This window comes from Cupressus sempervirens, chromosome 2 (assembly GCF_028749045.1).
Source record: "Cupressus sempervirens isolate cs-2001-9-10 chromosome 2, ASM2874904v1, whole genome shotgun sequence".
NCBI lineage: Eukaryota > Viridiplantae > Streptophyta > Pinopsida > Cupressales > Cupressaceae > Cupressus > Cupressus sempervirens.
In genome coordinates, this window is record NC_143119.1 from 240,427,276 (window position 1) to 240,452,743 (window position 25,468).

Genomic DNA, 25,468 nt, shown 5'->3' on the forward strand with positions numbered 1-25,468 from the left:
ATCCATTAGCTATCTTGGGAAGATACTTTGCTATCTTTAGTCCGATAGATGGTTGCTCCTCATTGGTTGGTGTTGCCACCTCCTCTCTCTTCCTAGCCTATATAAGCATGCTACCTGGCTTGTATTTGTATATCTTATTTTTGCATCCTCTTAATGCTATTTTGCTTCCAACATTTGCATTACTCTCTTGGAGACTAACTCTATGATGCTATTTTGATTTTGTATCATTTGCATTCATAGTTTAGATATTTACTCTTTGCACTAGTTTTCTGGGTTATTAATCTTTTCAGATTCTAACATGGTATCAGAGCTTTTCTATGTGCAAGAGTAGATTTTAGTTTCCTTATTTGAGAGATTCGGGGGGGGCAAATAAACTTTATTGTAGTTTTTTGAAAAACAAAGTATGCTCTTCTCTTGCATCTTTGGATGATCCTGAGAATCAGAAAAGTTTTGACAAAAACAGTTTTTCTCTGGGGTTTCAATCTCAAATTTGACAAGCAACTTGCATATTTGGAGTTTTTAATCAGTTTTGCAAGTTCCAGCATGACATTGATGGACTTAAGAAGCTGATCCAGCATTTGCATGTCAAATTTTGGTTGCTGGGGTCGTTTTCTGATTTTTGGAGCCGTTTTTTACTGTTAAAGGCGTCTGATTTACACTACAGCAACATCTTCTGTTCATCAGCAAGAAAAACGCTTTCTGGGTTTTGTTCACAGCCCCGAAAAACCATCTCGGTATCTTTTAGATTTTGCATGCAAGCTATATATTTTTCAGGATCGAGCATGCAAAGCTACAGCCATACCCCTCTCCGTTGGCAGCCGCAGATCTGAATGCAGTTTTCAAATGTCTCGTTCTTGCTCATACGGACTCCGATTTTGATGATTCTTGTTATGAACTTGGCTATTTTTTTATGCTCTATCCATTAATGGAGTTAGTTTGTGATTTTCATGCATGAATTCTTCAGAAATTGCAGATTCTCAGCCGTGACTGTGCACAGTTCTCATTTTGGAAACTTCGGAGGATCATAACTTTCTCATACGACCTCGTATCGAGGCGATTCTTTTTTTGAAAGTGCATAATTTTTCGAATAGATCGCAGTGGTGCTATTTGTTTCCTTGATTATTGTGCCCAAGTTTCACTTTTAACATATGCTCTTCATGAGGGTTTGTAATGCATTGAAATCAAGACCTACTTGTGGTTTTTTGGCATTAACTTTTGCATATGGAGGTATTTTTCCAATCCGAAAGAAGCGTCGAAAAGCTGGTTCTGAGACAGAGATATTGGTATAGGTTTTTTTGAGTTTTGATACAGTTTGGTTGCCTATTATGGCAATCAAAGTCAGATGTTCTATTTTGCACTCCGGGAGGCGTATCTTGAGCTTCCGATCTCCGTTTTTGGACTTCTTTATATCGCTGGAAAGCTCTTTCTGTGCTCTTTCTAGTGATGTTGGTTGTTGTTCCAGATTCTATTCCAGACACATCCTATTCAGTCTTTTGCATTTTAGCATTCTGGTGGATATTCTGTTTGTTTCAGGTTCGGAGATTGATTTTGTTGCTTCAGTTACTTCATTTTGGGCTTTACCTTCTGTTGTTTCAACCTTATGTTTTTTCTGATCATTGTTGATATTCACTGTAAGCATCTTTATGCAACGCACTGAGATAAAGTGCCACTCTTGCGATTCGGGATCCTTTTCATCATTGTGATTCATTGTACTCGCACTATTATATAAAGTGCCATGGGGGGGATAGTTGTTTGCCGCTTATAGGCTCTCTTTCTCTAATTCCTCATGCAGTGTCGACGACACATGCCTTTATTTGTGTTTGTACCTCACTCTCGATGAGTTTGGCTCCTGTGTTGTAGGAGATTTTTTGGCCCATCTTTTCAACTGCCTGTCACCTCACCTACCTTAAGGGGAGGTTATATTGTTGTTCTATGCTTCTTTGGTTGATGGTTCGTGCCTTCTATTTCCATGGAGGTTCCTTTGGTTTATGGTTCGTGCCTTCTATTTCCATCGAGGTTCCTTTGGTTGATGGTTCGTGCCTTCTATTTCCATGGAGGTTCCTTTGGTTGATGGTTCGTGCCTTCTATTTCTATGGGGGTTCTACAAATCAGCATTTTGACAGAGTTTTGCGGTTCTTCATGCTTCAGTGATGCTGCTTCTTCATGATCACTCCTTGTTCCTATTTTAGGGGACAATTTCCCTAGCGGGAGACTTCTTCAGTTCTTCACTAGGTTCTTACCTCTTTTTGGGGGAGGGTTTTTCCCTTGTGGTTTTCTCTCTTTCCCCGCTTTCAAAGGTTGCATCTTCTTGCATTGTACGTGGGTACCTAACATGGCCTCGTTGCCGGGACCCATTTCTACATCCACCTAAGCTTCGCTTATGGGGGGGTGTTAGTGTAGTTTTTTATTTTTTTCTATTTTGCTAGGTTTTTCCTACACTTTTAATAATCTCGCTTAGGTTAATAAAGCATGTCTTATTAGGTGAATGGTTGTGAGGTGTCACCTTCCTACATGTGAGCATCCATTAGCTATCTTGGGAAGATACTTTGCTATCTTTAGTCCGATAGATGGTTGCTCCTCATTGGTTGGTGTTGCCACCTCCTCTCTCTTCCTAGCCTATATAAGCATGCTACCTGGCTTGTATTTGTATATCTTATTTTTGCATCCTCTTAATGCTATTTTGCTTCCAACATTTGCATTACTCTCTTGGAGACTAACTCTATGATGCTATTTTGATTTTGTATCATTTGCATTCATAGTTTAGATATTTACTCTTTGCACTAGTTTTCTGGGTTATTAATCTTTTCAGATTCTAACACCCCTTCCACTCCCAAAACTTATATCCCACCACACCGAAGGAATTCAGACTCCAATCCCCATTCTCATCTTGTTAGTCCACCCCTTTCGCCTATCACCCCTAATCCATTCAATTATGAAGAAAAGATCCTCATCATTAGTAATCAGGACTGCAAAAATTGTTGGCAGGAGTGTCTAAATGTTGGTGTATTTGCATTCTGGAATGGACCTAGATCAGAAATGTTCAATCTTATTACTTGGCTAGAAGATTTCTACAAAAATCAGGTAAGTATTTTTCACCATTCTGATAAACTATTTATACATTCATTGTAGTGATGAGTATGTTAAAAAAGACTTCCTCTATGTTTCTGATTGTTTCTTTAAAGGATATGTGGTTAAATTTTTTGAGTGGTTCCCGGATTGTAAGGAAGATAGTTTAAATTTCTTGATACCCACCTGGATCTGCCTTCATTCCATCCCATCAGAACTAATGCAAATAGAAATAATCAAGAGAATATGTCTTTCAATTGGAGACTTGATTGGTTTGGATGCCTCTTATAATTTTGCAATAACATTAAACTTTTGATTAAATGAAAGGCTAACAACATGGAATTCAATCCCATCAAAGTAATAACCAACATATCTCTCTATAAACTAAACTTCCAGAGATATGAAGGTAAAATCTCAGAAATTATTAGACTAGATGATGAAAGGAAAGTAACCTTCAAAAAGTTGCAATCTACTACAGATCTCCCTACTACCTTCCCCATGATGAACATTAGAAGTCAAAGATTATATCAAAAGAAATCCATATTTGAACAAAGCAATATGAAGGTTCCTTAGGACACAACAGAGAAAGTAGGCTCAGAAATAGAGATTGGAGCAGTAGAAAAAGGAAAGACAGCTAAGTCAAATCCTCCTACAAAGGATAGCAGTAGTCCTCCACAAACCTCTAAGAAAGATCAGAAGAAAGCACTTGAGCTATCAAAAGAGGACAAAAAGGGAAAATCTCAAAACACAAAATTGGAAAATCCCCCAATATCAGTTAAGAATAAAGGAACCTCTTATGTGGTAGATTTGAAGGATTCAAAATGTATTAGTCCTAATGTGGAAATCCAACCTAAGCAAGATGACATAAATTGCAAAGATCTCAACAGAGGAATAAATGAAACTAATCAAGATATGGCCAACACAAGAAGACAGAATACAATAATCAATAGTAAAATGTTCAAAATAAGATCAAAGAAGGTCAAGAAGGGTAAGAATCCAAAAGGTTCCAATGGAGAAAGGAAAATTATCAGAGACTGAGCCAAGGATCTGGGATAAAAAGTCCCTCGGCAACATGATCAATAGCATAGAAGAGATTGAAATTAACCTATTATTTTCTGTTGAAACTTAGAATTATGAAAAGACCAAATGTATGGAAGGAAATTTGGAGACCCCACAGAAACAGCCAGAAGACCCCACAGAAATAGCCAGAAGAAACTATGAAGGAAACTAGAATCTCCGACATCAAGGCAATAAACATGTTCGCCAAATTTTGGCTGACTCCTTTTATAAGGAAAGAATCTCTGGATCATAACCTAAGTGAGCATAAGGCAAAGGAAAATGAACAAAGCAAGGTAAAAGGAACATTAATTCAAGATCTTCAGGACTTTTTAAACAAGGATATGGAAAGGATTGAAGACTAGGAAATGGTAATGCTAAATGAGACTGAGAAGGAAAACTTGGAACTTTTATCTGAAGAATTGATCCAAGTATTTGATTATGAGAATTTAGATAAGAGCAGTGAATCACAGAAAGAGGATCTTATGTAGTGAGTATTAAAACTAGGTGGAGACAACTATACTTTTGAAAATCTTAAAAAGGATTTGCTATTAATTGAGGATGAAGAAAAGAATAGTATAACCTTCCAAGGACAAGAACATAAATCACTTACAGCACAGGGTGATGGTCCTGATGAGGTTAGTTATATAAAGGATTATTTGATAGATGACAGGTTTTTAAATGATTAGACAATCACGAAAAAACAAATAATGCAAGGGTTGGTTACTAAAGATAAAGATGAAAGAGAAGGTAAACAATGTGAAACTGCTTTAAATGCGCATGAAAATATAGATCAGTTGGGTATCCTGATGAACTAAGAAGGGATCAACTCACCCAATTATGGTAAAGTTAAAGCTAAAAGAGAAAGGAAAACTCATAAGGAGCTTAGAGAAGTTGATGGGTAGGAAAAAGAGTAGCAAAAGATCAGTCAGTTACTTTATCTAGGGAAGGGAAAGATCCTTCCCAAGGCAACATGAAGATCATTACCTGGAATGCTAGGGGCCTAAATGCCCCTAGCAAGAAACACCTATTAAAACAGGTTCTAAAACAATTTGAATATGAAATTATCATATTACAAGAACCAAAATTGAATAAAGAAGAAGGAATTAAGCTAGAAAAGAAACTGGGTAGTTGGAACTATTACCTACATGCATTTAGAGGAGCCTCTGGCAGTTTAGGTATGATCTGGAACCCTAGGAAGGTCTCTTTAAATATTTTAAAATCAAATAAATCATAGGTGAGCAATAGATTCAAAAGCATTAAAACTAACCTACAATTCATCTTAGTTAACATTTAAGGTCCAACCTCTAATATAGATAAAAAAATTGCTATGGGATGAAATCAGTATATTTATGAATAATCGCAGCAATGAACTCATTCTTATTAGAGCTGACTTTAATACTATTTTAAATATATAGATGAGAAATTTGGAGGCACCCAACAAATTTCCCAATCCATTAAGGAATTCTAGAATTGCTCAAATCTTAACAACTTGATAGATATTGTGCTCATCAATGGAAAGTATACATGGAACAATAAAAGTAAAGATTTTGCTTATATAGCTGAAAAGTTATATAGATTTTTTCTCAAGGGAGAATTGAGCAAATTAAATTTTGATATCCAATCTTCAATTCTTCCAATGGCAAGATCAAATCACTATCTTGTTCGTATCGAATTCTCTGAACCTTATAAACCAGTTAGAAATCTTTTCAAGTGTGAAAAGATGTGGTTTTTAGACAAACTTTATGGAACTTATTAGATAATGGTGGTCCCAAGGTGATTTTAAAGGCTCTAAAATGTATATTTTTGTTTCAAAAACGAAAATGATTAAAGAAAAAATACTTAAGTGGAACAATGAACATTTTAATAATATATTTAAAGAAAAAATAGATATTGAAGAAAGATCAAAAGAATTAAACTTAGAAGTAATTAAAAAAGGAATGAATAATGATAGCTATAACCTAGAGAAAGAATTACTTGCCAAGCAGGAATCCATTTTGGCCAAGGAAGAAGTCTTTTGGAGACAAAAATCAAGGGAAAAATGGCTAGAAGATGGAGATCGAAACACAAAAAAAATTCATAATAGCACCCTTCACAACAGAGCCAATAGAAAAATAATTAAAATCAAAGATCCAACGGGCATCACCATAGATAATCCTAATAAAATAGCTGAGATTTTTGTGAGTCACTTTATAAAATATTAAATAATCATGACTGCTTGAATATGTCAGCACAAACAAAATTGCTTGAAGCTATACCTAGAGTAATCTTGCCAAAAGATAATAAAGTATTAAATAGCCCTATTTGCCTGGAAGAAGTTAGACTTGTAGTATTTAATATGAACCTGGAAAAATCTCTAGGTTCAAATGGATTCCAAGCTTTCTTCTACCAAAAATGTTGGGACATTATTGGGTTTGACTTATGGAAAGCCATAGAAGCATCTAGGAATGGTGGTTCAATCTCATATGAAATTAATAACACCTTTCTCACCCTAATCCCCAAAAAAGAAGCTCCTGAAACCCCAGGAGACTTCAAACCTATAGCCCTTTGTAACACCATTTATAAAATTATGTCTAAAATTCTAGCAAACTGTCTTAAACCGTTTCTCCCCAAAATTATATTAGAAGAACAAACTGACTTTGTTCCAGGCAGATCAATCCTAGATGGTATACTCATAATACAAAAAACTCTACACTCAGCCAGCAAGAATAAATTGGCAAGCATGTTCATGAAATTGGACATTGAAAAAGCCTATGACATGGTTGACTGGAGATTTTTATGCAAAGTCTTAGAAGCCTTTGGATTCTTGTTCCAGTGGATTAACTTCCTCTACAATGTATCTCCACAACCAAGATCTCAGTCCTTATTAATGGAAACCCCCAAAGGTTTCTTTGATACTTCAAGAGGAATAAGACAAGGAGATCCACTATCTCTGTTCCTATATATTATTATGGCAGAAGCTTTCGGAAGAGCATTAACCAAAGCCCATTTAGAAGGGAAAATAAATGGAATTATAGTAACTGAAAAGGTTCCCAATATTACCCATCAACAGTATGCAAATGACACCATCATGCCTAGTTTTAGCTCAACAAACGAGGCCCTAAATATTAAAGCTATCATCCAGTAGTATATGGTAGCTTTTGGTCGAAAAGTGAATGCTACAAAATCTAAATTTTTTTTCATCAACAGCAAGCTTGAAAAGAAAACACATATTTGTAATATCATGGGCTACAAAAAAGGCACATTTCCATGCAAATACTTAGGTATAGAATTAGAAAAAGGCAGTAAATCTAATAAGGCATGGTACAATACTCTTGATAAATTGGATATGCGGATAGGAGGGTGGAAAGACAAATGGCTTACTAAAGCAACAATGTTGTCTGCCATTCCAATCTATCCTCTTTCTTTCCTTCCTTTAACTAAACATACTAATAAGAAATTCAAGGATAAATTTAGAAATTTTCTTTCGAACGATTCAAATGATTCTAAAAAAGTGGCCCTAATAAAATGGGACAATATTTGTAGACCTAAGGAACTAGGAGGTTTAGGCATTAAAAACTTAAGCTAGCAGAATGAGGTACTTGGAGCTAAACTTACTTGGCATCTTTTTGTAGAAAGAGAACATAAATGGGCCAAAATCATGTATAACAAATACCTGAATGAAGCTGACCCCTATTCCATTTTTAGAATGAGGTCTCTCCCTAAAGGATCCAAAATCTGGAACTTTATAGTTAAAAATTGAGCCCTCATTACTAAATACCTAACATGGGATGTTGGATCAGGAGACAAAGCTTTATTTTGGGAAGATTCATGGGATGGGTTCCCCCCAATAGATAGTATGGGGATCCCAAAGAATGTTAAAGAGCAATTAGTCAAACTTTGGGGGTGCAAGGTTGATGATTATAGAAACAAAATATGTATTGATGGTACCACAAGATGGGAATGCAAATCGGTGGAGAATATAGATATAGACCCAATAGATAAAAAGGTATTCAAAAATCTAATCCAAAATAGGAAAATCAAGCAACTCGATGGAAAAGACAAACTCGTCTGGGATGCATCACAAGATAGTAGGTATAGTGTAAAAAATGGATATAGAGCTATCACTCATTCCCAAGAATGAGAAGAAGTAGACATTCCTCTTAACCTATGTTGGGACTCGGCTTGTCTGCCAAAGGTAGGATTCCTTTTATGGCTAGCATCTTAGAATAGGAACCTAACAATAGACAAACTATGTAAGCTAGGTGTTGAGGGCCCATCAAGATATATACTCTATAAGCAAGACAAATGCTGGGTTGGACTGCTCCCTTGCCAATATCCCTTAGTGAATTCCTGAAGGGATGGCCCATAAAGAGGAGTAAAGGGATATATAGTAAACTATGGAATATATGTCCAGCTATCCTTATGTGGGAGATTTGGAAAGAAAAGAATAGAAGAATCTTCTGTAATCAGGATATGCAGTCAGATGAGATTCTTTAAAAAAACAAAGCATGTATAGTTGAGACATTAAACTCTCATCTAAGGAAAACCTAGAAATAAGAAGGATCATTTTCGAGTTGGGATGGATTAATGATTTTTTTTGGAAAAACCTAATCAATTTGCTTCTTATATATAAAAAGAAGAATTTAAGGAACCAAGGAAGAAATGTAGATGGTCCCCCCCCCCCACCATTGGGGTGGACCAAGATAAATTTTTATGGGGCCTCCAGAGGCAATCCCGACATTGTTGGAATCAGTTGTATCATTAATAATGCATTAGGCAAACGGATAGCTAGAAGGGCTAAACCCTTAGAGCCTACAACTAACAACCTCACAGAACTAGAAGCCCTTCAAGAAGGTCTCCAAATTTTCTCAGATTTAGGTTTATCAAAGATTATTATTGAAGGTAATTCTTAGATTGTCCTTAATGCCATTAGGAAAAGATCCACGCCAAACTAGGTCCTAAATTCCTTAATATTCTGGATCATTTCCCAAATACTCAGATTTGCCATATTTTTCGGGAAGGTAACCAAAAGGTTGATCAGTTGGTTAATAAGGGTGCTGAGGGCATTTTTTTTTTAATCTTTAATGATTAATAGTTCACAGGAACCTTGGGTATATTAAGCTAGTTCTTAATACTTAATCTTAAACAATATCATCGAAGACTAATAAAATTCCATATGTAGCTAGACACCTCTACTAGCCTGGTAGTACAAACCTGGTTATTAGGACTCATATATATTCCATCCCTATTGATAGTTTTGTCCCCTTTTCCCAATCTTATCAAAGCTTTTATTCATTTCATTTTATCCTTCTCTCTGTTCGAATATGCAATCTTTGTCGATATAGTAACCATAAGGGGAAACAATGTATTAGCAATTAGGTTCATAAAACAGATAGATTTATAAACATAGCCTAATATTAGAACATAGTAGGTATTCTTAATATAATGCAATATGTCTTCACCCTCATCTAGGTGGTAGGATTTGCATTTTATTATTAGAAATCTTAGATGATGTCTAGCCAAGTATTAAGCAAGCACCAATCATTTCTAGGTATGACGATATCCTGTCACCCTTTCAGCTCACCCTTAATCTTTCATCCCTTTTTTTTCAATCATATCAGGTCACCAGATCTATGAGACATCATTAAGACACGACATCATGTGGTGGCTTCTACTAGTGATGTTAGATATCTAGGTTTTTCTAAACCCTTCACTTGTAGTCTTTTATTTTCTTTTTATTAATTATTTCCCCATCTCCGTCAATCTAAGCCAATGTGATCCCTAGGATGAATACTAACATCAACCTATTCCATGCTTCAGAGGTGTGGACCATGGCATTCTGAGGAAATGTGAAACCTAAAAGGTGGAATCGTCTGCTGAAACTAGTGGATATTATGACAAGGATTGCAGTGAGTCGTGCCATTGGAGAAGGTACTTTCAACAATGATTTTTTTTGGCGGACTAACAGTGATATAATAGGGATATTCATAGGTTGTTTCGCCAAACCTAAGATAGATAAGTGGGCAATGAAAAGACTCTACATCAATATTTTTGACCCAATTTGGCATGTGGGTCTAGAAGAAGTTATTAAAAGCGTTGATGAGAAACTTAGGATTCCTCTTCCAAAAATGTATATGGCACACCCACCTAGTAGTTTCAATTTGGTCATTGTTATCAAAAGTCCCACCTTGGTCATTCGAGAGAATGTGGTATTTCTTAGGAATGGCCTAAAATGGAGGCCAGCATTCAGTTCCTCCTTCGGTGGAGAGGGATTATTGAAGATAATAACAAGGATTGGCTTAAAAGTTATCTCAACATCTTCAAATCATACATCCACCCTTGTGTAGAACTTGACAATCTGGAGGAACTGGAATTCTACACCCCCAAACATGGAGAAATCAAGTTAGAATAGAGTGCATTTGAATTCTCACCAAACTTCCAGATAGAGAACTACAAGGATGTCTCTGAGATTATCATGGTATTTTGGAAATAGGTAATGGATATGGAGGTCTTTCACACTCTAGTGTCACTTGGTCTCTTTTTGGTTGTATTTAGTAGTTTGGTTGGGGGTTCCCCTATTCTCAGCCCTTCTTGCCAGTTTGACCCTTCTTAGCTATGTAGGCTTTGATTTTTGTTCTTCAAATCATTTTTTACTTTAGCTTGCCTCCTATTTGTATCTAAGTGTCTTAGTTCTGATCTAGATAACATATAGTTTATCCTACTGTTAAGCTTTCAAATTTTTGCAGGTTTAGGTTAGTATATCATATATAGGTTTGCATAATATCCTGGTCATTATTCAAAAGGTGGTTTGTAAACTTGGCTGTATATATTAGTAAATCGTATTTGATCCAAAGATATCGTTCTGTAAATCTTATTATCATAAATATATATGAATTAAATACGTATCATTTTGACGTGATTATCTGCTTCATTTTAGCTTCTTTGCATGGTGTTGTTTGTCAGGATGGTATTATTACACTAATAAAATCTGCCTTCCTTAAGCTATTACAAGGGAAGTGTTTTATTCATAAACTCAAGATGGAAACAATCTAATTAGATGTCTCCTAACTCATTTTGGCCTGGTGAAAGAGAACTATGCATAAAGTAACTTGCAGAGTCTTCATCAATAAGTAAAAATTAGAATATGATATTTGAGAGGATAACAAAGTAACTATTAAGGTCAAGAGTTTAATTTATGTTTTAAATTACTAATTGACAAAATTTAATCTCATATAAATCAGCTATGGGCTTAACTAAGTAGGACTTCGACTCCAAGCATGAACTACATTCAGATTAAAATATGTTAGGATCAAGCATGTATTGATAATGATCAATATTATAAATAGCATGCTCTATTTATTATCTATGTAATGTACTAAGGACAATATTAGATCTTACTTAGGTCATAGCTGGACATAAATAATTTTGGCATCGTATCCAGAAGAAGATTAGTAAGCTTGGTTAGTTCGGTTAGGAGTTTGGGTAACTCCTATCCTAATTTCTATAAACTCATAACGATATCAATATATTTGAATTTTATATCAATGATGATTTTTATTCTATTTAATATAATTAAGTCTAGCTACTTAATTGGTTTACTCCAGTATTTTGTCCCACTTGGATAGCCAAAGTATTTCTATTACATCCTTCTAGGATCTCATGTTATCATATGGTTTAACTAATAGTACTAACATCTGCTTTAAGTTGTATAACTGAGTAGCAAGATAGTAAGGGGAAATCATCTTAGGCAAAATAGATAAGTAGAGGCATATACAAAGAGTTTAAAGCAATGGATGAACCAATAATCTCAAATAATGGTTTAAACTAAAACAGTAAAAGAAGCAACAAATTTTACAAAATTCAGAAGAGGGTTCTTGTCTCTCTCTTTGTAATGAATATAGAAGTCTTGGAAAATGACAATTATGGTATGCCCCTTTTAATTATGTAATAAAATTGGACTAAGGTCCTAGGCAAGATTGGAGGTTTTCTTCTCCATTCCTTAATCCTACAAGTGCCCGTTTGAACGAAGATACTCTGCTGTATTTTATTTTTATTAAATTAATATTATCAAAGAATTTAGTTTTTTATGGATTAAAAAATAAAATCATTAATATTAGTAAATCATATGTAAAATATTAAATGTGAGTTTATCTAAAGTCATATTTAGTAATATTTTTATTTAATTATAATAAGGTAGTTAAATTTTTTAGTATATTAGGCAAGAGTCTACAACACGATGGTAAATTGTGAGCCTCTTATCAGATAGGTCTTGGCTTCAACTCTATATGAGCTTAATAAAATAATAATAACTAACACTTCACCAAAAATGAAATTAATTAATAAGTGGACCCAAATTAACCAAAATTTCTAGAAAGGACCCAAACTAAACCAATCCAACACAGATTATTGCAATAATATGATTCTTGATGAAATGTTTCTGAAAACTACTAAGCCTTGTTGAATGTCGAACTCATAGCCAACAAGCTATTAGATATCCCTAATTTTAATCTAAAGAATTATAGAACATCTATTCAAAATAAATTAGATAGAATTTTTTTCTCTAGTTCAACTTTAAGATCCAACTCCTATATAAGAACTTTTATGATTTGTATAATATCCTTTAGAAAAAATTGCGTTAATAAATGTTTCCCGTTATTTTTTAAATTATTTTTCTTCCTCTTGATCTTAATTCTCTACTAATTAATTGAAAAACACACAAATAAAACTATAGTTTTATGTTTCCTCAAGTTTAAATTCCAATGTCGATCTATGTTCATAACATTATTTTCCACATGAAGCAACAAACATATGCAATCAGTAGGGCAATTGAAATTTCTCGTTTACTTGGAGAGACATGTCTAATTTCCTAGCCATTCCCAACAGTAGAGGAGTTTTTCTCACGGCAGGCGGCCCAAGAAGAAGCATCATCCTTCAAACACAATCACACCAAAATACGAATGTGTGTGTGTGTGTGTGTGTGTAGAATGTAACTATTATATTCTTCGGTCCCCTCAACTACTCTAACAACGAGTATATCCTCCCTTCATTTACTTTTCGGGTTTGATTATAATGCTGACATTCTTGAGAATCCTCAACATTTTCTTCTTGCTTCCAACTAACCCCAAAACATCCTATACATATAGATAACTCAAACTTTTAGAGTAGGTGTCAGTAAAGACATATAGGGGAGAGGACCCAGTAGTCGAGCACCCTAACTTTGCACTTTTCAAAATCTTATGTGGAAATTTTGAATCACTCCCATTTTTGGACAGTAGCTTACTTAGCAAATCTCCTACTTATAACTAAGGTTTCAGAACCACATCATCAAATATGATGCCACATTAGCATGCTTTTTGCCAAGGTGTCCAAAATAGCCCAAAAAAAAAGTTAGACCCATCATAGTGCATTGGAGACCCACATACTTGTGCAGCTAATGTGGCATCACACTTGGTTATTTTTTGGTAAAAGGGACACTTTTCATTTAATTATGGGTAGTCATCATTAACAAGAACAACTTTAAAGTCACAAATATTGGTACAATCTTGTCAAAAATGTTGGATATTAAATCAACAAGTGTGGGTGTTAAGTTAACAACTCTCATCACAACCATTGAAATGTGCTCAAGTACTAGGTCCTCTCTCCTATGTAGGAAATGCAATTTAGGATGGATGGATGTTAGATGCCTGAAGCATATTAACACCCCAGTTATAGAGTGTTGGCAATACGTAGCTGCCGCCATTGACACTTGCAAACATGTTCAGATTCTCCAAGCAAATTTTAATTTTCCATAATAGGATTCCAACTTTGCTCACAATTTATCAGTATTAGAATCAAAAAATGAGATGAGAAGAGAATGAAAGTGAACAAGGTTCTTCTACTAACCCATTGAGCCTATGGCAAAGTTTTTAAAGGAAGATGTGGTTGTCTGGGTCCACAACTTTGACAAGCCTATCAATGAGTTGTGTATGACTGTGTTGATCAAGATTGGTAACATCAATCTGGTGGGAGTCTTGTGGTTTATCTTGATCCTGTGCTTGTAGTATGGATGTTCTCAGGCGAATGTAGGTGGGGAGCTTCTCAATGGTGGCCCATATCAGAGCCTCACCCTCATCATTCTCACTATCTCTTCAAAACGATGATGAAACAGAGAAGCCACTTCGAAATGAAATGGACCTCAAACTACTAGCCATATCTCCTCTCGTTAACCATTTAGTATGACACGCCCACTCACTGAGCTCTTTATTAGAAAACAAAACCCACCAATTTTGTCAAACTCCCATCTTGTAGAATTTTTTTCTTTACCTCATCTAATCCTTCCTCTTCCTTACCGAAACATATGCCTAATTATCCTCCCTAATCTTTCTCTTTTTGACTTTTTACTCCCTTCTAATCCTTTTTTAGTAAGATGTTGACAAGATATCAAATCTAGGATTTCGTTTATGTTACCTAGTGTCACAATTTCCCAGCTTTCCACCTTGACCCTTGTCTTTCATTAATGACCAACTCTTTATCAAAGGAGTTGTAAAATATATATCAGCTAATAAATAGGTAGACAATAAAAAATGGTCAAGTGAAATCTTATTGGAGATCGAACACAATCTCCGAATTCAAGTTTAAATATAAATGATGAAAGATTTAGTTTTTTTATTCAAATCATTCTAGGGGATTAGAACTTGAATTGAACACATTAACAATCATGATGACAGATTGTGGTAAAAAAAATCTACTTTTAATCATTCAACACAATTAAGATTGCATAGCTTGAAACCATATAGCGTGATTCATAAAGCATTTACCGGTAGTCTTTTTTGGCGTAAGTCAAATTCCAGTTGCAAGCAACCTCATAGGAAAAGCTTATCGGGTAATTAATCACATCACATAATAATAATGAATCCAATCAAGAAAAAAATTGGAGTATTAATTGAATTTAGCTTAAGTGAATCGTTCATGTATCTTTGTTTACAAATGTATACCAAACTTATCAATTTTGTGAAGCTTTAGACAAATATTGATACAATACAATTTGATGATATCTTCATAATAGATTGCCAATATAATTGAATATTGACACATAATTAAAAGTCCTAAGGAAAAAAAAGACTCTAAAACCACACCTATATTCATTCTTATAAGAAAAGTAGTTACTAGTTAACAATAAAAGAAATTTTAAATTTTAAAAAAAAATTAAAAACAAACTAAAGTAGGGTGCAAAGAGTTTCCCATAATACAAGAAGTGCACCAATTTGAAAAAAGTAAATTGATGTTGACTAGTAAGAAGGTAATTTTTTCATAAACAAATATATAACATGCATGCCTATTTTGCAAGGATGTCTAATTATCAATACATAACTATTTAGAAATTTTTATTTTAATAGATAGCTATTTAGTAATTTTTATTTTATTATTTTAATAGATAATTATATATATAGGTTTCATTATGTAACAATTTATTTATTTTTAGTATATATATTTTTATAATTAAATTAAAAAAATGATTTTTTAATTTTTTAAAAACACTTTATAGTTGCTATTATAAATTAAAAAATTGAATCTAGTAGCATTTTTTTTGGTACTATAGGACTTTGATAGCTCATTTTGATCTAAGAATACTTCCATTACACGCTTATATTTTTAACTTACAAGTAAACTCTAAGACTTGATTTAAAAAAAATAAAAATTGAAGTATATTATGAATTACTTTTCAATTATGTATAATCTAAACTACTTATGAATATAAATTTGACTATAGTAATAATTTTTATAAATAAAATAATTGTAAAAAAATAAAATTATACTTAAATTTTTTATGATTTATATATTTTTAATATATTTAAGATTTGTATATATCATTGGTTTAAATGTATGTATAGATGAATAGAACATTTTCTGGAAAAAAAAAATCATAAGCTAAATATTTTTAAAGATTAATATACTTTTCAAAATACAAAATAAGAAAAAGGGTCATTAAAGAAATAGTACTTTTTTGTATAAATGGACTTATGTTCATTTCAAGTAGCTATTCACTAAAGAAAATAGTACTTTTTTAATAAATGGACCAATCAGAAATCAAGAAAGCTAAAAAGTATAAGACTGGGGTACCATGGGCCCCTGCTTCCTTCAAAGTAGAGCAGGCGCCGTTGAGATTTTTTAGGCATATTTAAATAAGGAAGTGGTCCTAAATTCAAATAAGATGATTGTGTCATGAATTTTGAAAATAAAAAATTATATTTCTCCATAAATTTGTTTAGTGGGATTATTTCATTTTAGTGGGAAAATGTTGGTGATAGGAAATCTTCCCTAAGCTGGTGGGGCTAAATCCAACCCCACCCCATTCCCACCCACTCAAATTGAGAGGGCTGAAAATATGGGGCTCTTATTTTGTAGGAAAAGATTCCAAGTAAAGCTTTAGCCCCCTCTAAAAAATTACCATGGAGCCCCCTGCTCCACAAAAATAGAACCCAAGCCCCTCCCATGGGACCCTTGCCTAAAAGACCTTTATAGGCTATAAATAAATGACTTTTTAATGGCTGCCCACTAAGGCAGGGGTTCCATGGAAGGAGCTTGAGCTCTATTTTTAAGGAGCGGGTAGCCCCATGATAAATTTTAAGGGGGCTATAGGTTTATTTAGAATCTACTCCTACAAAATAGGATCTCCAATGTTTTAGCGAGCGGGTGAAAATGGGGTGGGGGTGGAAATAGCTCCACTAGCTTAGGAAGAAATCTGCCACTTGTGAAAACCTATTAATCATTTTTCCACCAAAATGATATTGAAGAAATAAATTTAAAAAATAAATTATAACAAATTGATTATTTAAACCTGATTCATATATAAAATTCATGAATTGATTATTTAAACCTGATTCATATATAAAATTCATGAATTGATTATTTAAACCTGATTCATATATAAAATTCATGGGACCACCTTCTCTTAGATATTTCTATAAATTCTTAGTCACAAGACTCTACAGGAAGCGGCTGCCCATAGACCCCAGCCTAAGTTCCCTTGGCAAATTGTCCAAATGCTGCCAAAATGCACGTGTATGCAATGTTTTTGGTCTAAGTGTATTGCACTTACCTATCTGACGGTGATTTCTAGTCAGAGAAATATTCCTAGTGAGAACGGAGTCAAAGAAAAGTCCAAAATCTTCCTTGCGTGACAACCACTTTGAATTGTGACCTTTGAGCAGAAAACCCACGAGTTCCTTCGCTGGAAGCTCACACAGACCCTGGCGGCGCATTTTCTCTCTCCTCTCACCCCGCAGGATTTCACAAATAATTGAGTTGTCATTCCACGCTCTCTTTCCATGCAACTTCCCTCCAACACATCTTTATCTACCTCTGCTCATTCTCACCTCCCTCATCCACCAAATTCCTTCCATTCCGGAACACATTTGCACACCTGTAGTTCCTTACATCTTGTAATTCTTCATTGCCCTGCAACAATGAAGGTAATCATTACTCTCTTCCTTGATCTTTACATTATTTTAAGCAGATTGTCTTTTGCAGCTTGCTGACGGTTCTATTGTGCAGAAAATTGTGCTGAAATTGTCTCTGGATGATGAGAGCAGCAAGAGAAAGGCCCTAAAGCTCGCTGCAGGTGTCAAAGGTATAAAAATTCTGTCTTTCCGCTTTGAAATCGTAATTTTAAAAGTTTATTCTGCTGTAAAATCTGATGAATGAATGAATATTTGTGTTGCAGGGGTGGATTCTGTGGCGGTGGACATGAAGGAGAAAAAGATGACTGTAATTGGGGATGTGGATCCCGTCTATTTAACTTCTAAACTAAGAAAATTTGGCTTCTCAGAATTGCTGAGCGTTGGACCTGCGAAAGAGGAGAAAAAAGAGGGCGAGAAAAAGGAGGAGAAGAAGCCTCAAGGGGATGCAAAGAAGCAGAACAAAGCAGAGGCTCCAAACTATGAAGTTGTGTATGTTCTCCCTAGCTACAACTACAGACCGTTTGAATATAATGTAGTCAGTGATGAAAACCCCAACGCTTGTGTTATATGTTGAACGTCCATCGTTTGTAAGCTATGGCGATTTTATTTGAGCAGGGCAAAGATTAGGGTTTCAGTTTAAGGGAAAAGGCCTGATTTGTACAATAATACTAATATGACTGTTCTCATTTCATTTCATTTCTACACGGCCAATGTTATTATTAAATTTATCGAAAGGGAAGGGGATCAACTGATTGTTTGGATTTATGTTATAAATGCAGAAGTTCCGGTATTTTGACAATAACTTGTTGCAGGAGTGAATTAAAAACGTTTCTTTAAATCTTGCTTTCGAATAGGCGTTATTTGCGAGTTCCAATCTTATTTGAATGCCAGTTTCATCTCCAGAAGAGGGCAGGGAATGGATTAGGGTTTAAGGTTTAGAGGAAACCCGGATTTGTATGGTAATGCTTGCACTATTTCCGTTTCGTACGAGCTTATATTAAATATATCGAATGAGGCGGGGGATAAATTGGTGATTCGGATCTCTGTGACAAATGATGAGGACTGTGAGAAGTAATTTATGGCAGGAGTGAAACAATTTCAGTATCTTAACCACACACTTTTTCCATTTCAAGCTACAAAGGATGGTAGTGCTGAGGATTGGTTTTTACTGAGTATTCATTAATGTCATTTGATTTCCACAATCTATAAGAAATACATAATAAATTTTTTCTGGAATTTGATTCTCTCTGAATTTTTACCATCAACATTTTGAACAGTGATCTATTATCAGAATAAAAGAGAGTGGAGGAGAATAGAAAAATAATTATTTATTAAATATACAAAAAAGTAAACTGATAATTAGTCCACTGATTCACTCAACTGTCATGCTACCAAAGAAGGCTATGATATGCAGGATTGGGGATTATTGGCTGCTAAAAATAATAAAGTCTATTTATTGTAATATTTTTTATATTGAAAAGGAGCAAATAGCTTCTTAAGCTAATTCAATTCGAAGGTATATAGAGTAAAAAATATATTTACAATGAAACAAAATAGTAGTACAGCTAGTTTTTAAGGAAGAACAAAGAGTACTAGCAATGCATAATGTTAGTTTTATTTTAATAAAATATTTTTAATATGAAGATAATTATGTATTAAGCATTACTGATTACACATGAAATCTATGTTTTTTTATAAGATTCTTAACACATTAGTTTTAGAAAATCAAAATAAGATAAGCTCTTTCAACCACATTGATAAGATATAAATCTTTGAAAGATTGTAGGTATTAAAGTATGGAAATGATTCAAGTTTTATGCTAAGAAAATGTAAAAAAAAAAGAAAACCAAGAATTAGAGGATGAAATAACAAATTTGGGAGGAAAGTCATCCTAGGAACTAAAATACCTAGGAGAACCCCAGACCAAAATGTTCATCTTCACTGTTTGGGTCAAAAATCGAAAAAGTGAATAGGAATGGGTGAAAACCCATTTACCCTCAAATTCGAAAGTTTAATCTTCCACCTAAATAGGTGGATTGGAAAATGAATTCTAGAATTGCTTGAAATGAGAATTTCTATAGTTCTAATTTACCGTATTTCATCTAAAAATCCTCCTGTTGGCCCTCGTTGTTGGAGACGAGTTTATGTTGAGGATCTAGTTTGCTGATCTTTGCTAATGTGCAGGCTTGTAGGCATTTGTATCTTCAAAAATCACAGGTGCGAGTGTGTGTTTCTACCATTGTGGTTTTATTTGGTTCCTACTATGGATATGGTTTTATCTCTGGCATTGTTTATTTTAGCAGACTGATGGGTATGTGCATGACCATGGTGTGTTAAAAAGTGGTGATGTGAAAAAAATAGAGTTTGAAAACATCTAAAAACGTTTCAAAATCCGCTCTGACTTTTTTCCACCCATCTTGATACCAAAGCTAAAAAGTTAAGACCATTTCTTATCGAAATCAGATACCCAATAATATCAAGTATCCAAAATGAAATCGGATACTCGATACCTGTAACACTGATTTTTTTAAAAAAAAGTTGAACATTGTTTTCACATTGCATTTTTTGTGTGTTTGAGAGCTCCCTCTTTCCGGTATCTTATCTTAGAACGAATATACGATATTAGTAAGTATTTTTTGTTTTTTAAAATGTTTTGAATGAATCTTATTATAAATTAGTTATTTTTAATTGAATTTGTTAAAAATTAGGGTTTTTAATAGAAATTGTTGAAATTTAGGTTGTTTTTAATAGAAATTATGTTTTGCAAATTAATAGGTATGACTGACTGAAATGATGACACTAAGGCAAGAAATAATGTTCCTCGTAACCCTCCATGAAACGATCCAGTGCCCCTCAAAATCGTCCACCAAACGATCCCCTACCCCCTCAAAACCCTCCTTGAATTGAAGATTTGATATTTGAAAATCTTGTCGAATTCAGGGTTTTGCGAACCACATATAATACTATACCTGCATTGGCTCCTATGTTATCCACATTAAACACCATAGTGGATAATATTGAAACACTTACCAATGAACAAAATGTTGCTCTTTGCTGGCATGATGAAATGCATGCCACATTTGATGATGGGTTGGACTATGATGAGGTTGTAGCCCTAGATATAAGTAAAGATGATTTGGTTGCCCTTCTTGCGGACCCAAAAATTGGTAAACAAGTCGAATGCACAAAGCCCAAACTATCAATTAAATGGTGCACAAATGAGGCTATGCATGCAAACTTTTGAGATCGTTGGTGGATGGTTTTTGACATCCCTCCACACAACAATTTAGAGGTGCCATTTTATTTCCTTAGAAAATTGTATGCAGAATTTGTGTTAGGCCTCAAGGTGAACTATTAGAGCATGAAGCCCAACATGGGTGTAGGAGGAGGTGCTCCTCAAGATAGAACCTTTGCCCAGTGGAAGAAAGCTGGCGCTTTTGTCCCCCCTATTGATGTCTCCCCCCTCCTCAAGTGTAGCATCCTAATATCATTGCAGAGGCTAGCTCTCAAACTATTAGAGCCATCCATAGATTGAGTAGCCTATTGATATCCTAGGCTAGGTTAGTGTTGCCTCCCCATGATGATGATGTTGGCACGAGTCCATCATCGACAAGCTCATCACATGTTTGTGTGCCCCATACTTGCATAACGTGCAAGAATATTTGTTTGGGTCCCATAAGTGATCTTTCTAAGTATCATTTTGTATTTGACGAGGATACATCAGACACGCATATAGAGGCTACACACCTTGATGCGAGAAAGGAGGGGCATGCAGAGGCATGGATTCCTTTTGTGTCGATGTATACATTTTTTTGTTACAACATATGCGATTTAAAGTTAATCTTTATAATAGAGTAATTTTAATTTGTAACCCATATTGACTTATACATGTGTGTGATCTTCATTCCTATTTAGTTGATGACCGAGGAGGACCTCAAATAGGTTGATAATGTCATGCTCTCGGCTATTTCATTTGACCTTGAGACATCTACAGTACATTATGTTGTGTTATCATTATTTTTTCTATTTGATATTGTAGCATATATGGTTTCTAATCTTTCTTTTTTCTTGTAGGTATCACCTGTTAGTGGGGGACAGAGTGTGGGGGATGAGGCAGGACCCATTAACAAGGGAAAGGTAATTAGGTGCTTTCTATTTGATCAAATATCGATGCATTCTTGTAAAAATTTTGTGGTAATGAAATTTAATTACATTCTTTATTGTATAGGGCATGGCTACTGGTGATGAGTCCATGCAGATTCCACATCGTAGATGCTATGGCATTTCCATTCACACTGAAAGCCCCGTCGTATGTATAAGTATCATTTATTTTTTATTTTCTTTATCTTCATAAGTAAATTCAAAACTGATTTTCATGATATTACAACTAGTATTTTGTATCTCATAGGAAACATCTAGTGCACAGGAGGTTGGACGATAGAGTTTTGTATCTTTGTTGATGCAACCATTATATCCTGAGGAGGAGTCAACATAGGTAAGTTGTAGTTTGAATTCTTGATTATATGTTATAAATTTAGCATGCTATGAATTATAATGTTACAGGTTAAGTTATAGATTCATCTAAAAAACATACTTGAACATACACAAACCACAATCAATGAGGTTCAAGCATTGTCAAGGACATATAAGAGGACTCCTAATTGGCACATGAGGTCGACGAGAGAGGTATTTATGATGAAAGTTTAATACTATAAATATTCATTAAAAAAAAGGATCATTATGCATTTGAGTAATTCAATGTTAGATACATAGAATCATATAAATTTAGAGGTCTAACTTTGGGTTTTCCTTTTTTGTTTATGTAGGAGGCATCCAATCCACCTAGTGCAGTGAAGAGGCTTCATTTTGATCATCCACCACCAACCTAGGATAGTATAGTTGTCATAGGATACGTCATGAGGCATTTTGAGATGGCATATGCCACATTGTTTACAACAACATTGATATTATACACATTCTGATGGCATGATCAACCACATTTTGTATATGGATCTATGTATTTTGATATAATTTGTGTAATTTGTCTATGAATACATGAACTCTAATATATATATATATATATATATATATATATATATATATATATATATATTCGTGTAATTTGTCTATGGATACATTTAAAAAAAAAAATTATTTTTGCCATTTATGTGCACAATGATATACATATTAATTTAGTATAGTATTGTTCAATTTATTTTGGATCATGTGTATTGTTCATGTTTATGAAATATCATTAATTTTGATCATGTTTGTTATATTCGATTCAAATGCAATAATTTGTGAATAAAATTTTAACAACCTTTATTATCAAATTTTGATGCAATTTTTAATTTGAAATGCTATCATATATGTTTAATTTGAAATAATCTCTGCAATCCACCTCCTTCACCCTGGTACATCAACTTTATAAAGAAAAATGAGAACAAGTGTTATTATGAGACTTTACTACACATTCGACTTACCAAGCCCACATGACATTTTGTCAATGCAAGAAATACTCAAGGCTTCCATCAGCATCATGACATTGATATGTATGAGTTTGGATCAACCAATAGCTCTACAATAACTAAAAATCAATATCTCTTGAACAAATTTCAACTAGATGTTGTTGTTAGCACATTAAAATCACAGTCATAGCAAGGTCATTTCACACCTTATATAGGTGTTTCCAACCTTTTATGGTTGTGCTCAAACCCCCAACTAACTCTTTGCACCCATTTTCAACTTTTGCAATTTTGAGCAATTTTTGCTATAACTTAAAATTTTGAATTAGACGAGTTCACCAAACTTGGTAAGGGGTCCTATTAGGTTGATTTAGACATTCCAAGATTATTTTTGACCCTTGGTCAACTTTTCTACCACTTTGGTCAACCTAACCCCTATTGAGCAACTTATAGGCATAACAATAACCTAGGAGCAAAAACCCACTTAGCAACTAAGTTAACCTTACCTAAGGACCTAATAGGTCTTATTAAACCACTAGTGATGTGGCTAGCTTAACTACAAGCCAAAATGACAAGAAAGAAACACTAGGTACAAACTAGACTACCTAGGTGCTCCTGCACTAGGGTGGCCACAAATGATGGAGGCTCTCCGCAGCTGCAAAAAGGGTGTCAATAAGGTTCACCTACCCATCCAGAGTTGATGGCATTGACGATTCGATGCCAAGATCAACGGTTTCAAAGTTACATTGTGATGCACCTATGAAATGAGGCACATTACGAGTTTTGGCATCAAGTGAGATCATTGTGCCAAATCCAAAAAAAATGTGATCTCTCAAAAATGAGATAGGTTATTTTAGGCCTTGGCATGACCATCATGTAGCATTTGACATTTCATTGATAGCCCTCATGAGCTCCAAGTTACGACCCTCAAAAAATTGACCTCGACACGCACTTAGAGCACCTTGGAGACTCTTCAGTATGGGGTGGCCATGGACAATGAAGGCTCTCTACAGTAAGAAAAAGGGTGTCACTAGGTTTCACGTACCCATCCGGAGCTAATGGCTCTAACAATTTGATGCCAAGATCTCTTGGTTTCAAAGTTACACTATGATGCACCTATGAACTAAGGCACACTGCGAGTTTTGGCAATGAGCGAGATTGCTATGCCGAATCCAAATGGAATGTGACCTCTCAAAAATGAGATAGGTTATTTTAGGCCTTGGCATGAATGCCATGTAAAATTTGATGTTTTATCAATAGCCCTCATGAGCTTCGAGTTATGACCCTTAGAAGATTAACCTCGATATGCACTTAGAGCACCTTGGAGACTCTTTGATACGAGGTGGTTGCAGACGATGGAGGCTCTCCACGGCCATAACAATGGTGTAACTAGGTTTAAACCACCCATCTGGATCTAATGGAACTGACGATTCGATGCCAAGATCAATGGTTTCAAAGTTATGCTATGATGTACTAATGAACTCAGGCACACTATGAGTTTTGACATCGAACAAAATTGTAGTGTCAGATCCAAATGGAATGTGATCTCTCAAAAATGAGATAGGTTATTTTAGGCCTTGACATGACCATCATGTAGCATTTAACATTTAATTGATAGCCCTCATGAGCTCTGAGTTAAAACCCTCAAAAGATCGACCTCGATACACACTTAGAGTACCTTGGAGACTCTTCGGTACATGCTGGTCACAGACGATGGAGGCTCTCTGCAGCTAGAACAATGGTTTCACTAGGGTTTAGCCACCCATCTGGAGCTAATGGCGCTAATGATTCAATGTCAAGATCAACGATTTCAAAGTTACGCTGTGATGCACCTATGAACTGAGACACACTACGAGTTTTGGCATCAAGTGAGATCACTGTGTCAAATTCAAAAAAAATGTGATCTCTCAAAAATGAGATAGGTTATTTTAGGCCTTGACATGAACGTCATGTAGCATTCAATATTTCATCAATGGCCCTCATAAGCTCTGAGTTACGACCCTCGAAAGATTGACCTCAATACGTACTTAGAGCACTTTGGAGACTCTTCGGTACGGGGTGTCCACAAACAATGGAGGCTCTCCTCGGCAAAAACAAGGGTGTCACTAGGGTTCACCCATCCATCTGGAACTAATGGCACTAACAATTTGATGCCAAGATCAGTAGTTTCAAAGTTACACTGTGATGCACCTATGAACTGAGGCACACTATGAGTTTTGGCATCGAGTGAGATCATTGTGCCGAATCCAAACGAAATATAATCTCTCAAAAATGAGATAGGTCATTTTAGGCCTCAGCATGACCATCATGTAGCATTCAACATTTCATCGATAGCCCTCACGAGCTTTGAGTTACGACCCTCAAAAGAGCAACCTCGACACACACTTAGAGCACCTTAGAGAGTCTTCGGTACGTGGTGGCCGCGGATGATGGAGGCTCTCCATGGCTAGAACAAGGGTG

General features: G+C 34.9%; 1 protein-coding gene and 1 long non-coding RNA gene across 2 annotated transcripts; both read left to right on the forward strand.

The window, feature by feature from the left end:
- The first annotated feature begins 17,254 nt into the window (after positions 1 to 17,254).
- Positions 17,255 to 18,345, forward strand: LOC149571923 (heavy metal-associated isoprenylated plant protein 12-like). Its single transcript, XM_089813335.1, has 3 exons — positions 17,255 to 17,555; positions 17,638 to 17,713; positions 17,807 to 18,345. The coding sequence occupies exons 1-3, from the start codon at positions 17,412 to 17,414 to the stop codon at positions 18,115 to 18,117; spliced, it is 531 nt and encodes a 176-aa protein (XP_089669461.1). The 5' UTR covers positions 17,255 to 17,411; the 3' UTR covers positions 18,118 to 18,345.
- A 2,347-nt stretch (positions 18,346 to 20,692) lies between these two features.
- On the forward strand, positions 20,693 to 22,574 carry LOC149571924 (uncharacterized). The gene is made up of 4 exons (XR_016358805.1): positions 20,693 to 21,680; positions 21,772 to 21,852; positions 21,952 to 22,229; positions 22,370 to 22,574. It is a non-coding gene; the product is annotated as an uncharacterized LOC149571924 (long non-coding RNA).
- Positions 22,575 to 25,468: the final 2,894 nt, after the last annotated feature.